Source organism: Caenorhabditis remanei, chromosome X (assembly GCF_010183535.1).
Source record: "Caenorhabditis remanei strain PX506 chromosome X, whole genome shotgun sequence".
NCBI lineage: Eukaryota > Metazoa > Nematoda > Chromadorea > Rhabditida > Rhabditidae > Caenorhabditis > Caenorhabditis remanei.
Genome location: NC_071333.1, coordinates 21,124,840 through 21,138,731, shown reverse-complemented (window position 1 = coordinate 21,138,731; position 13,892 = coordinate 21,124,840). Strand labels below are relative to the sequence as shown.

General features: G+C 39.6%; 4 protein-coding genes across 4 annotated transcripts; 1 reads left to right on the top strand and 3 right to left on the bottom strand.

The window, feature by feature from the left end:
- Positions 1 to 7,834: 7,834 nt before the first annotated feature.
- On the top strand, positions 7,835 to 10,320 carry GCK72_026233 (uncharacterized protein; the record flags this gene model as incomplete). Its single annotated transcript, XM_053736755.1, has 8 exons — positions 7,835 to 7,970; positions 8,018 to 8,084; positions 8,162 to 8,334; positions 8,777 to 8,892; positions 8,942 to 9,029; positions 9,454 to 9,629; positions 9,949 to 10,095; positions 10,162 to 10,320. 8 exons carry the CDS (start codon positions 7,835 to 7,837, stop codon positions 10,318 to 10,320), a joined length of 1,062 nt encoding a protein of 353 aa, XP_053580321.1.
- A 277-nt stretch (positions 10,321 to 10,597) lies between these two features.
- Positions 10,598 to 11,011, bottom strand: GCK72_026232 (uncharacterized protein; the record flags this gene model as incomplete). Its single annotated transcript, XM_053736754.1, has 3 exons — positions 10,598 to 10,679; positions 10,726 to 10,852; positions 10,897 to 11,011. The coding sequence occupies 3 exons, from the start codon at positions 11,009 to 11,011 to the stop codon at positions 10,598 to 10,600; spliced, it is 324 nt and encodes a 107-aa protein (XP_053580320.1).
- A 757-nt stretch (positions 11,012 to 11,768) lies between these two features.
- On the bottom strand, positions 11,769 to 12,067 carry GCK72_026231 (uncharacterized protein; the record flags this gene model as incomplete). Its single annotated transcript, XM_053736753.1, has 2 exons — positions 11,769 to 11,896; positions 11,944 to 12,067. 2 exons carry the CDS (start codon positions 12,065 to 12,067, stop codon positions 11,769 to 11,771), a joined length of 252 nt encoding a protein of 83 aa, XP_053580319.1.
- A 460-nt stretch (positions 12,068 to 12,527) lies between these two features.
- Positions 12,528 to 12,952, bottom strand: GCK72_026230 (uncharacterized protein; the record flags this gene model as incomplete). The annotated part of the gene is made up of 3 exons (XM_053736752.1): positions 12,528 to 12,615; positions 12,663 to 12,786; positions 12,835 to 12,952. 3 exons carry the CDS (start codon positions 12,950 to 12,952, stop codon positions 12,528 to 12,530), a joined length of 330 nt encoding a protein of 109 aa, XP_053580318.1.
- Between the last annotated feature and the right edge of the window lie 940 nt (positions 12,953 to 13,892).

Genomic DNA, 13,892 nt, shown 5'->3' with positions numbered 1-13,892 from the left:
TTATTTGAATAAATGTTTCACCTATCTCAGATCAGATCTATAGATATCCTGGCGCCCTCATTAGTACGCAAAAAAGCGCTACGCACATGTCAATGATTGACACCTCCCTCCTCCCCCCTCAAGGACAATTAGGTCATTTAAAAGGAGGCTAATATGCGAAATCTTCATTTTTCCATCAAGAAGCTAGCAATGGAACCCGTTCCAAATAACTCTGCCTTTTCTCCCGAATTTACTTTTGATTGTCCACAAGACTGGTTTTTTGATCTTGACTGCCATGATGAAGAGTTGCCACCCCCCTCGTCTCCAATCAACTATGATTTCTGGGCTCCACAAGACTACAGTTTTGATCAGTGTAAGTTATTTTTCACTAGTTGAAATTTAATAATTTTTTTCGTGTCTAGATGGAGCTAGCCCTTCCAACATCGCTAATCCTTCTCCTCCACCACGGAGAAGCGTCAAGAGTACAAAGTTTCCATCCGATGAAGAGTTGACATACCTCAGGAAGTATGCACAAGTAGCAGAGCATTTCAACTTCAAGAGGCTAAATTTGGATGTCGTAAAGATGCCTCCGCAGCGTCTACAGTTCAAAAATTTGGATGCTCTTCCTCAAGAAGTCTCCCTTGACGACCACATGGCCAAAGTTTTTGACATTTTCATTCGGAAAATGATTCAAAAAGCAGGAGGGAACCTATCCAGTACAAAATACTGGCTAAAGTAAGTAATTTTTATGTGACAGAGAAGACATGTTTCCATTTTTAGCTTGCGTCATCCAGGCTATCGAGCCGATGATGGGTTCTGGATTATGCACCAGACTTATGCAGTTGCCGACGGTCATTTCCTCTGCAACACGATTGCAAACCACATGCAATCAAACAAGAACATTAGCCTGGATGACGCAATGACAATCTCCATGAAGATTTTTGAACGGGATAAGAAGTCAATGACAGGACGAGGAAGAAATATTCCAAAAGAGTCACTTGGTTCAAAAGTTATGGTAAGATGAATTATCAACATAATATATTTTATGATAAAATTTAAAGAAAAAGTTTGGTGTCAAATGGGGACTCATCACTGGAGAGGGACATTGTCTTCCCAAGGCGTTGGCAGTTGGAATCGTGTGGAGTGATTACAAAAATGAAAAAGACCCAGCCGAAAAAGAAAAGTTGCACCGTCGCTACATTAGTCTCACCCGGATGGACGTAAGTTGTTTACATGAGAACTCTAGCTTTTTGAGAAATGCATTTAGATAAGTGCCGAAGGGAGGGCGAAAAGACAACTTGAAGCCGCCAAGAAACTGTTGACAGACGCAGGGATGGACCCCAATTGTGAAGAACACTCGCTTGATGATTTTGATAAACTTGCCACACATTTATCGAAATACCGCATTCGTTTGTGGTCTAACGAAGGTGATACAAGCGTCCCCAAGGACGACAAAAACATCAACACTGACGGAGATGGGTTCATTGGGTTATTCTTTGCCGACAACCATTATGAATTTTTCAAGCCCACCATTGATGACTGGGGTCTGAGGTAAGTTAATTATCAGTAAACATTTGTTTCAATGATTTAAAGACAGTTTTACATATAGTAGTATGTGAATTGTGAGAATTGTGAATTTTTTACCTATCAAGTGTTAAAAAAAGGCGTAACCTACTTTACTAACCCTGAAACATCCCAACACCTCCGATCGGTAAATGAGTTGCCGCGGTGAGCGGTGACGAATGTCCGGTCTACCTAAACTGTGGTGAGTAAAACGAACCCTCCCTGCACAAATATTATAACATGAAAGCCTAACTTTGATTTCCCTAGGTTCTGTCACAAATGTTCATCACTAGTCAACGGGAAACACTGGAAAAAGTGCAAATCAAAGTGTCAGCGTTGCGGTAACTACAATTGTCAGGCTTCTCGAGGACCCAAATCGTTTCACTGTGACGATTGTAACATTTATTTTCTTGATGAAAAATGTTTTGATGCTCACAAGTTGCCAAGTTCAAAGAATTCTCTGCCACATTGTAAGAAATACCAAAAGTAAGTTGCTAATACTCGTGTTCACTACCATGTAGGGTCTTGCAGATGCAACACGTGTCAAAAAATTCATCAACGCAACGAATATTCTAAAATGGAACACGAATGTCATGCAACTCACTATTGTCCAGTTTGTTCACAGTTTCGTACTACGAAACACGAGTGTACTCATTCTCTGCCCACAGAACCAGAAAGAAGAAAAGCTCTAGAGAAGCAGAAAAAATGGACAATGGTCGTTTACGATTTCGAGTGCATTGTTGCAAATTCAGGACAGGATCTTGAAGGTAAATTGTTGTATTTAATTTGTTTGTACCTTTTTTTTCTAGATGACATCTTACTTCCCCACAAAGTTAATGCGGTGGCGTATCGTCTTGTATGCGAGACATGTTTCGGAGATTCTTGTCAGCACTGTGGACCCGTCCAATACATTTCCTTTGAAAACACAGAATCTGTAGTGGATGCGTTCATTGACGTCTTATCAAGTGATGTGCGTTTGAAGAACGCCTACATTGTCGCACACAATGGAGGAGGGTATGTACAAAAAACACGTATTCTTTTTAAAAACAAGCTTTTTATAGATATGACCACATCTTTTTGCTCAAGGCAATGACAAAACGATTTTCGTCAACCCCAGACTTCATCTCCAATGGATCAACCATTCTCAATGCCACTGTCAAGGTAGCCCCGGGAAACGTGCTGACGTTTCGAGATTCTCTCCGATTCATGCCAATGAGACTCGCCGACATGCCCAAAGCTTTTGGACTTGCGATCGCAGACAAGGGTCATTTTCCGTACCTATTCAACACGCCGGAAAACTACAACAAGGTGCTGCCCACTCTGCTTCCAATAGAGTTTTACGACCCAAAGTTCAAGTCGGAAAAGGAAAAGAAGAAATTGGAGACATGGTACGAGGAAAATTATGGTCAGGAATTTGACTTTAATAAACAAGTTCGAGAGTACTGCATCAACGATGTAGAAATCCTAACCGCTTCTGTCTGTCAATACATGAAGGTAATTCTTTTACTTGTTTCAAAAATGTACCAACTCTTTATTCAGCTATGTCAAGAAATGTTCAATGGGTGGTCCCCTTTCATACAGTCTTGTACGTTGGCAAGTTTCATTCTCTTTGTTCTCAAGCACGAGCACATCAAAAAGGGCGTAGTGGGGTATATACCAGAAAATGGATTTGTTGGGCGTAACAATTCTGAAATTGCGCTCAAATACATTCGATGGTTAGAACACCTTGACCCAGATTTGAAACTCGTGCATGCTCTGAGAGGAGGAGAGGAAAAAATCACAGTACAGGGACACGAGTATTATGTGGACGCATATAATACGGAAACACGGGAAATTTTCGAGGTAACGAGAAAATGTAAATGTTTTTTCTACTTGCAATTTTAGGTGTATGGATGCATGTGGCACGGGTGTAAATTCTGTTACCCAGCTCGTGAGGCAAAGTGTCCAAAAAGGATTGATGTTACAATGGAAGAACTGTATGATGGAACAATGGCAAGAAAAGCTCTACTCGAGCAGGAAGGCTTCACAGTGTCATCAATCTGGGAGTGCGAAATCAAGTCAGAACTGAAAAAGAATAGAGAAATGAACAAGTTTTTCAAGAATGTAAGTGTTTTTACGAGATTTATTTCAATTTTTACATGTTTAGTGTCGCCACGCTCACAATCTCATTCCCCGTAATGCCATGTATGGTGGAAGAACACAGCCGTTCCAATCCATTGCCGAAGCTGACGACACAAGTACACTCGAGTACTATGACTATTGTTCTGTATACCCTTGGGTCAATATCATGGGAGCCATGTATCCAGAAGGCCAGCCGATCCGAATCACAAAAGATTTTGAATCAGTCTCATCCATTGTATTGCCGTATCGAGGTTTGTAATTTTAAATGTTAGCAAGGTTTGTAACTCTAAAACGTTTAGGACTCGTGTTTTGTTGTGCTCTAGCACCCAAAGATTTGGCTACTCCCGTGCTTCCGTACCGTGATGAGGGAAAACTCGTGTTCCCACTGTGCCGGACTTGTGTGGAAACCAAAAACACTGCAAAGTGTTGCCATGAATCTGTTTCTGACCGCTGCCTGACTGGAGTATGGTGTAGCGACGAACTTCAATTGGCTTTGGATAAGGGATACAAAATTCTCCGTTACCACGAAGTGTGGCATTGGCCAGACGAAAAGTGGTTCCGTGGTGGTTTCTTTGCCAGTTTCATGAAGCCTCTTCTCAAGCAAAAGCACGAAGCCTCTGGATGGCCGCGCCCTGACATGACTGACGAGGAAAAGGAAGCTCACATTGAAAACATTTATTTGAATGATGGAGTAAAAATTGATGGCTGTAAGATTGCACTGAATCCAGCACTTCGAAGTCTTGCCAAGCTCTTTCTCAACAGTACTTGGGGTAACTTGGCAATGTATCAGAAAAACTATCAAAATGTGTACTTTTACAGGTAAATTTGCGCAAAGACCCGGAAAGGTGGAAGTCAAAATCATCAAGACCAAGGATCACATTGCTATTGGCAACTTTTTCAACGAACCGGGATATGAGCCAAAGCGATTTGATGAATGGGATGAAGATCATGTCCTCGTTGCTAGAAAAGCTACCAATTGCGCTGTGAAAACTGGACAACTGACTAATGTCGTTTACGGGGCAGTTTTTCAAAGTAGGAATCAAGCATTTGCTCTATTTCAAGACATCATCTGATTTTAGTTCCACCTGCACGAACATCAGTTTTTGACAACGAAGAACAGTCGGTGCTTCTGAAAGCGTTATTGTCCAGCAACCGACCAGAAGATCTCCAAACCGCCAATAATTTGATCAAAAGTCTTGTCGAAACGGTAGATCATGTTTTTTCACTCATCTCGCAGTTTCATATTTTTAGGAAGAGCACAAAGTGATCAAAGTCCATGAACGTCGAAAGAATCTTGACCAAGCAATCCACTTGTGCAATCAAATTGTGCACTTGAAACTCGATAAAGCAGCTGAGACAATCGGTTTAGGCAGCTACTCTCCTGATAATGCTTTTACTCTTCAGGTATTTGAATTCAATTTTTGATTTTCTTTCAAGTATTTATTTCAGAGATTGACCGACGAGCTTACTCATCTTCAAACAACAATATACGGGTACGTCAACGAATTGGCAGAAAACAATGATCCTTGTTTGGAAGAAGTTTTAAATATTAACGACCAAATCAACAAGGCGTTGCCAGAAAGAGACACTCCGAAGGGTGGAAATCGAGCACCAGCCTCCGAGAGAGTTCATTGTGAGTTTACTACCACTTCAAACTTTTTGTTTCTCTTATACTTCTCCTTGTGCGATCTCTATTCTCCTCAATTTCCCGTTTCACAGAAAAAAACTCGATTATGAAAATAATTTCTAGTCTCCGTAACGGAAATACAAGAATAATTGGTTTTTCGTTCTTTGTGAAAACTGCGTTTAATTACAGTAGAACCTGAAAACCAAGAGCTGCTTGTTTTCAATTCGCCAACTACTGAGACGGCACCGAGAAACGGATTTTGTTACCCGCGTGACTTGGTATGTGGTTTGTAGCTTTTGATTAAACAAATGTTGACCCCTTCAACACATTACATTTCTAATTTAGGAAGGCAGTTTGCTAAACAACATGATTGAGTCGGAGTTTGTAGAGGAACCAAAGGTTTGCGAAACTCTCCAGGGACCGCATAACAACAACAACATTTCAGATTATTCCTGTTCAACAAATGACACCAGTCTCAAATCGGAACAGCTCGTCGAGCCCTCGTGCTAGTGGGGACTCTATTTTCGAGACTGATTTTCTGGCTGGAAAGAGATTGCCTGAGTGAGAAAACCAACAATTAAGACAAGAACTCATTAGATTAAAACAAGTTTCAGAACTCCAAAACCCCCCACATTGAATGAATTGAAACCAAATACTACAACGATTACTCTGGAAGCGTTGGAAGTTTTTGTTCCACCAATGTCCCCTGAGCCAACTAGTTTGTCTCCAAAAGTTATTCCAGAAAGAGTTTACCTCAATCCCAGTTCTATTATTATGAGTAGGTATCATTAGCGGAGTCTCCAGTACAAACGTATTTTCAGGAAATCGCCTTCCTGTGGAAATCTTGGACAGTATCTTGTTATATCAGAATCTTGTTATATTACTGTCAATCAGATATGACAGTAAGCAACATACATTCTTATGTAATCGTTATCCAAAACCATAACAATTTCATCATGAGGGATGTTATTCTGAATATGGCTACTAATGACAAGGTTTGTACTTGTATTACATAAGAACAGGAGCACCAGTAATAGTTGTAGTTACATTCTTCACTCATTCCAGAATGTCATCATCCGTTTGCAAGACTCGAAAATTGAACTTCCTGGTTTCAACATTTTCGGTCAGCAAGTTACCAGTAACCTCCTCCTCTGCATCCAGCAACTAAATGATGTCAAAGACGTTGAACTCGACTTTACTCTTGCATACAAGAAAACCCAAGAATCGGCGATTAGCGGAAGTTTCACATTGACACTTGTCCCTGAACACGTCTTTAATCTCAATTTTTGAGTTCTGAGTGTATTCTTCATTTTTTGTTTTTCTCATTACTCCTGATTTCATCCACCCGGTTTATTGTTCATTTCCCATCTCACAAATTCAGCTGTCTTACATTCCGCTTGTAAATGCATATGTCGTTTAGCAAAAATATAATTATTCTCGCTAGAAAACGGAATTAAATGCTGCTTAATCTCTTTCTTCGGATACGAAAGACGAGGGATTTGGGAGAAGGATCTCGTGCACACAACATGATGAATATCTAGTGTTTAGTACGGATAAGACGTTTTCAAATACTACTACTATTAGTACGTCACAAGAAATTTATGTTCTCCACAATCTGCACACGATGTCAAAATAAAACATTTTGCATAATGTTCAATTTTTTTATATTTTCAAGTCGAAAATACTACTCTATTCGGCGAAATATTTGTTGACTCTGCTGAACAAAAAAAAACAACTCTCGTTGATTGTCGTACGGTCGGGTGCTTGCGGACCTCGGCGGGCCACTGCAGTGTGTGCGCGGAGTGACCTCACTCTCCTATTTTATGGTCCCTTCCCCGTACTCTGCACACAGTTCTCTTTCTTTAGGCGACATCGATCGCGATAAAATTTTGAAGAAATATTTTCTGTTTCTAAAAACCACATTCATTGGCTGTAAATCTTACTTTTTTCCATTTCAAAAACAAAATCGCATCTATTTTATTGATTGGCAAATTTTGTTCTGCCAGTTTATCATCTCGCTCGCTATCTCTCCACCAAAAACAAAACAGCAACAACTAACTTTCAATCAACCAAATCAAAAAAATCTCCGTCTGTTTCACTGGAATGATAGTGCTGATAGTTTTCTTTTCGTCAATCTTCGTTCTCAGTCGACAATCGATATTCCTTCAAAGTTGACAAGTTTTGGTTTTTGTTGTCAACGACAAGGAAAATGCACTTTGTCTCCATCAATTTCAGTGATTAGGTGTCTTATCAATATAGTTGTCTACTCAAGCAACAACGTACGTTTTTTTGGCGTTTCTCCTTTTCAATGCCGCCCCGGCGCTCAGAATTATTTTTTGATCGAGTAATTCAATTTTACCACTTCATAAATAGGCGAGATTTGATTTAATCAGGTAAATTCCAGCTCGTTTTCAGTGGAGCGCAATTGCATTTTCTCTGCGTCTCCTGCATGTCACTCTATTTTCCCTCCTCTTTGCCCGTCAACAAGTCACCTCACTTCCACATTTCTTTCCAGATCAATAATATTTTTTCTTTCAGCGAAATATGCCGGAGAGAGCCGACGCAAGCTCAGGAATGGTGCTTCTCACCGGAAACTCCCATCCGGAGTTAGCCAAAATGGTATCGGAGAGACTCGAAATTCGTCTCGGAGAGGCGACTGTCTACAACAAAACTAACAGAGGTAACGGACCCCATTGTTTGAAATAAATTTATTGATTCTTTTTCTAGAAATTTCCGTCGACATCAAACAATCGGTTCGTGGAAAGCACGTCTTCATCCTTCAAAGCGGTTCCAAGTGAGTTTTTGCGCTTTTGGATTGTTTGGGACACACATTGTCCAACACGATTCAAAACATCAACATGTATCTTTCAGGAACGTGAACAACGATGTCATGGAACTTCTTGTGCTCATCTACGCATGCAAGACGTCAATGTCGAAGACAATCACTGTCGTCATGCCGTATCTGCCATACAGCAAACAGTGCAGAATGCTCCGTCGTTCGTCGATCGCCATGAAGCTTGTCGCTGAGATGATTTGCAAAGCAGGTCCGTCAACCATCAGCTATAAATGTTTTCACAAAGTGAATCTGGATTCGTTCGCATCTATTTGAGTTTTGAAGTGTTATTAGACACATCTGCCAATTTCCGTTTTGTCTGTTTTTCGATCGCCAGGAGCTTTCTAGGTCGAATTCGCTGCAGAAAGTTTCTGTTTACTCATGAAAACCTTTAGTTGAAAAGTGCGAACCATGGTTGCAGAAAATCTTTTATTTCGGGGTCATAAAAGCCGCCATACTCTTTTCGTCTTGCAAAGTAACAACGTTAGGTTTTCATCATAGTGGTTTTCGGTTGTAGCGGCTCTGTGAAAACGACAGAGAGGGATTATAAAAAACACAAATCTCAGAAGACCAAAACATCCACTATACACCGGAAATTAGTCTGCCCCAATACGATTATATGTGAAAACAAACGAATTGTATTATGATTTCAGGTGCCAGTCGATTGGTGTCATTGGATTTGTACAAGAAAGAAATACAGGGATTTTTCGGAATTCCAGTCGACAATCTTCGTGCATCTCCATTCTTCCTTCAACACATCAAGACAAATGTAACTACTCACTGGAGAGATAACATAGATACATTTTGTTTTTCTTTAGATTCCGGATTACAAGAATGCCATCATCGTTGCCAAATCGCCAGGAGTCATGAACAAGGCTACCTCATACGCGGATCGCCTTCGCCTTGGTAAGCCTAGTTTGATATTAATTCTTCTCGTTCTCACCCATAATCCCCAATATAGCTCATTCATCTCTTTGCAGGATGTGAGTTATAGAATTAAGAGAGTGTGGTAACTTTACTCAATGTTTTATTTATTCCACATGATGGTTGGCAAGTTAACAGACATATGGGAGTTTGAATTTGTAACACAGAAAATCAATTTCTTCGACTATGTTTCTAATTTTTTAATAGTTTAATTTTCGTGGTGAATGGTTGTCTTTTAAACGACGACTCACTCGCACCCTTTTTCCGGAACTAAACTTCTACCTCTCTATCCGCTCAAGTTAAATGGGTTTGCGTACTCCCCTTGTTTGTCCTGTTTGTCCATCACATCGGAAAATTTCACAACGGCTGCTTTTTGTTTTCAGTTCGGGAATATGGGTTTATTTAGGTGTGGCTGTTATCCACGGAGAACAAAAGGACGAGGAAGAGTCGGGTCTTGAAGATGGACGTCAATCACCACCACCAAATGTCACTTCTTATGATTTCCTCCCAGCTCAAGAGTCGAAGCAGAAGCCACCACTCACTGTTGTTGGAGATGTTGGAGGCCGTATTGCCATCATGGTGGTAAGTCATTTTTGTTTTTTGATTCGGGGAATTGGCGGCACTATAACTGCAACCAGAAGATCTTGGAACTGTTCACAAATCATTGAAGTGTCCAACAAGTCATTGACCCTTCATGCGCAAAAAACAATAGAATAACAGTTCTCCGCGTTGTAAAAAAAAGAAAACGTACTTTTCTTCTCTTTTTCTCTATTTGTTGCCATTTACACAGTTCCGAGACTTTTTTGCAAGTATAAACCGTGGGGGATCGAGATCTTGCATGGTGGAATAGAAATACTTTCCTTGAGCTAGTCATTAAAAAAATCTAAAGAGATGATTCCAGGATGACATCATAGACGATGCCCAATCGTTCGTTGCCGCTGCGGAAGTGCTCAAAGCACGTGGTGCCTACAAAATCTATGTGATTGCCACCCACGGAGTCCTCTCCTCGGATGCTCCAGCTCTTCTGGAGGCATCTCCAATTACTGAGGTAAGGCAGCCGGCTAGTTTTATCGATATAATTTTTAAACTAATCCATCTAACCTTATATTTTCAGGTCATTGTCACCAACACTGTGCCACACGACCTTCAGAAGATGCGTTGCCACAAAATCAAGACAGTTGACGTCTCGTTGATGATTTGCGAGGCAATTCGCCGTATCTTCCACAATGAGTCAATGGGAACACTCTTCCGTGATGTCACCCTCGACGACTAACTTCTCCTGTAATAATACCAGTTTCTCATTTCTCTCAATTCACTTTGCCTATTCCGTATGCTTTTCTCAGTCCGTGTGCCCGTAGAATCGTTTTTTTCTCTCCCTCAAACCAAAACCCATCTTTTCAACTTTTCCTGTGCCAACTTTTATTTTTTTCGTATATTTAAAATACATAAATTGAAGGGAGATGATAGAAATGTATCAGAAATTAAAATTATAACGAGGAATTACAGAACGAAGCTAATTGTGAAGTTGCTAAGAAGACCAAGGACGACGTTTACCAAACTTTGAATCTCATGACGAACGAGTGAACTCTGGCAGCAGCCCAGAAAGCTGGACGAACAACATACAAAGTATACCTGCAACATATTCGTCTTGATATTTATACTGCAGTCAAGAACTCACTTGAATTCACTTTCTCCTAAACAGTTAATGAAATCGGAGTCAATTTCGTCCAAGGAAGGAGCAGAGTAGTCCCAACGTTTGAACTCTCGGAAGTCCTGATCGTGTTTCAAGCAGCATCCATTGATGTCTGTGAAGTCAGAACTTATAATAGTTCTCTCGTTTTTCACTCACGGTCCTTGTCCTCTGAATAGGTAGCGACAGCTTCGGCAACTCTCTCAGTCCATCCGGCTGCTTCTAAGCCGCAACTCCACTTTTCAGAGTTGGCGGCATGAATCAAATATGTCATAAACAGTAAAAAATAGAAAGAATGCATGATGGCGTGTCACGTCTTAACATTCAATGAAATGTGGCCACTGCTATCAGTAGATACGATTAAACTATGGGTCATAAGGCACGAAAAAATATCTTCAATTTTTTATACATACGCTATGGATTGCGATTGTCGCACAACTGCTACTTTAAAACAGGCGGATGCTCTTGGTAGAATTGATGAGACCTTCTGGAATCGAGTGGACTGAATAAAAAAAATCGATGTGAGAGCGATTATTTTTGTTCAAACTTTTCGATTAACTTCAGTGTGAACATTTTCTGCGATGACTCTATTGGGGTATACAATCATGCAACTGCGTCTTTCAGAAGATTTACGCAAGTTCGATAGTATGCATCGGAGTTTTGGAGGAGAGTAAGACGTTTCCAGACTGCGGATTGTTTTCAGCTAAATTTATATTGTCTGCGTGTTCTGTGAGTTGCGTGGAATAATGTAGTCTAAAATCATTTCATTCGAAAAGGTTCAAACTTTCATTTTAATTTTTCAATTTGGATATACAATCAAAATAATTCAGGTCGCATCTCACGTCTTTACACAAAATTAAAATATTAAACCAAAAAGAGTCTAAAACTCAATTAGCACCACGCAAATTTGCAATAAATGTTTTCGTTAAACCAGGTGTTCAGCTGAACCGACCATACATATACGTTTTTGATGATTTCTCTTGAATAGCTAAAATCAGAATTATTTATGATATGAATAACAGTGTACGAACTTACAAATATTTGCTGTCTGACAAGCATTGTTTGAATTCCCAATCAGATTGTCTTTTGGTAATGTCTAACTGTCCCGCGTCGATCCCGTCATATTGAGCATCATGGTGGAAACAACAAACATTTATATCTGAAAAATAGAAATGATTGCTCTAAAATCATCATACATTCACTAACGTTCTCGATCTTTTGCAGGCAAACTGACTAGGTAGGCAAAGAAAGTAGAAATTTTCCCACTGCCACAGGCCCAATATGAGGTAGCAACAAAGTTTACAAGTAGCAGAGATAGTAGAAGTCTCATCTGAAATTACATCCTTTGAAATGTTGAAAAACGAAAAGAGATAAGACGTCTGAGAAATGTAGCACGGATAGCAGCATTACAAAGAAACAATATTTCATTCAGGATCAGAGAGTCATCGGAAAATTTCTCTCTTGTTTCAGGTGTAAAAATATGTGTCATTGGCAGCGTTCATAAAACACATCGTAAAAGTTACTGGTTTTGATTCTGAAATGATTGCAAAAATTGCAATTTGTGAAACGAAAATGAATGATTGAACATATTGTAGTTGAATCGGGGTCAGATTATAGTTCAATCCAACAACTCTGAGCAGTGAACAACTGTTCCATAAAGAAATGACAAGATCAAGATAATACGGAATGGAACATTGCAAATTAAGTCGAAGATCAGTATTTTTTTTACGAAACATAGATAATGCCTTGAAAAAATTTATTAGTTTAGAACAATATGATAAATGAAAATATCAGCATGGATTTTTGATGGTTTTCTTCCACCAGGAGTTGATACCAATGGCTGCAGTATAAAGAGGTTTTACAACAAAACGAACCCACCTGAAACAAACTTATTATTTGAAGTAACAAAATGGCGGCTGAGTTACCTGTTGTTAGTATTTTCTAAACATCTTTGAAACAAGAAATCCGCGGTTTCGAGAGAAATAGAGCCGATGCCATTGCAAAAGTTTTGATAGTTTTGGTCATGAGTTACACAGCATTTGTTGATACCTGCAATTGTTGCTATGAAGATATTCAAGTTGCTAAACGAACACTTACTTTGACGGTCCGCTGGTACTGCAATAATCCAAGCAAGTCCCTCTGTGAACTTTCCTTCTCCGCAACTCCAGCAATGGACAGAAAAGCCACAAAGTACTAAAAGAAGGACAATCCTCATTTCTCTATGAGAAACGCCTATGCGAAAACACAACTTGATTTCAAGTGTTTTGGATAACAGGAGACTTCGATTTGAGATTAAAAACTTTATTGCAACTTGTGAACACTCAACAGATCAATAAATCTTTAATTTCATTTCTGCAAAGTTTATAGAAAACCATTGTCTGCAAAAAAAGCGATTTTAATCGAAACATCTTCAACATATATCAATAAAACGACTTTGAAACCAACGGTGCATTCTCACAGCTGCGCAAAAAATCGGCTTTGTGATCCATCGGGTCCACCTGAAAAAATGTTTTTGAAGAACTCGCAGTGTGAATTAAAATTCATACCAACTATTTGAGTTATTCAAACAATTGCAGAATATATCATCTGCTTCTTCTTTGGTATAATACCCTCTTCCACACTGGTATTGCTCATAATGTCGTGTTGTTTACAACAACTGTTGACATCTAAACTTTACTATTGTTACAAAAGTGTTATACTCAAATAGGACTTACAGCGTTTATCAAATGGTGCAGCAATCAACCATGATATTTTAGAGCTGATTGCACCTATTCCGCATTCCCACGAATAGGAAGTTACAACAAAGGATAGTAGAATAAGAGATAAATGTATTCTCATAATGATGGTTTGAGCAACAGCTCCAAGGATTTTATATCCCCCCGGTTAAATCTAAAGATGAGCAAGAATGTTGCAAACTGAAGATCAGGTAGTTCCGTTGTTAAACATAGATTTGCACTTTTTTAACTGCACTAAGATCAAAGAGACCGATTGATACTGCCGGTTCAAAGTCTGGCTTCGGAGTACTCACGGTTCGGACAGAGAGTTCCCGAAGTGATCTAAACTCATCGTGACTGTATCGAGAGACATATCTCAAATTTTAAGTATTGCATCTCTTATTGGGCCAAGCCCTTTTAAGTTAACCATCGACCCACAGA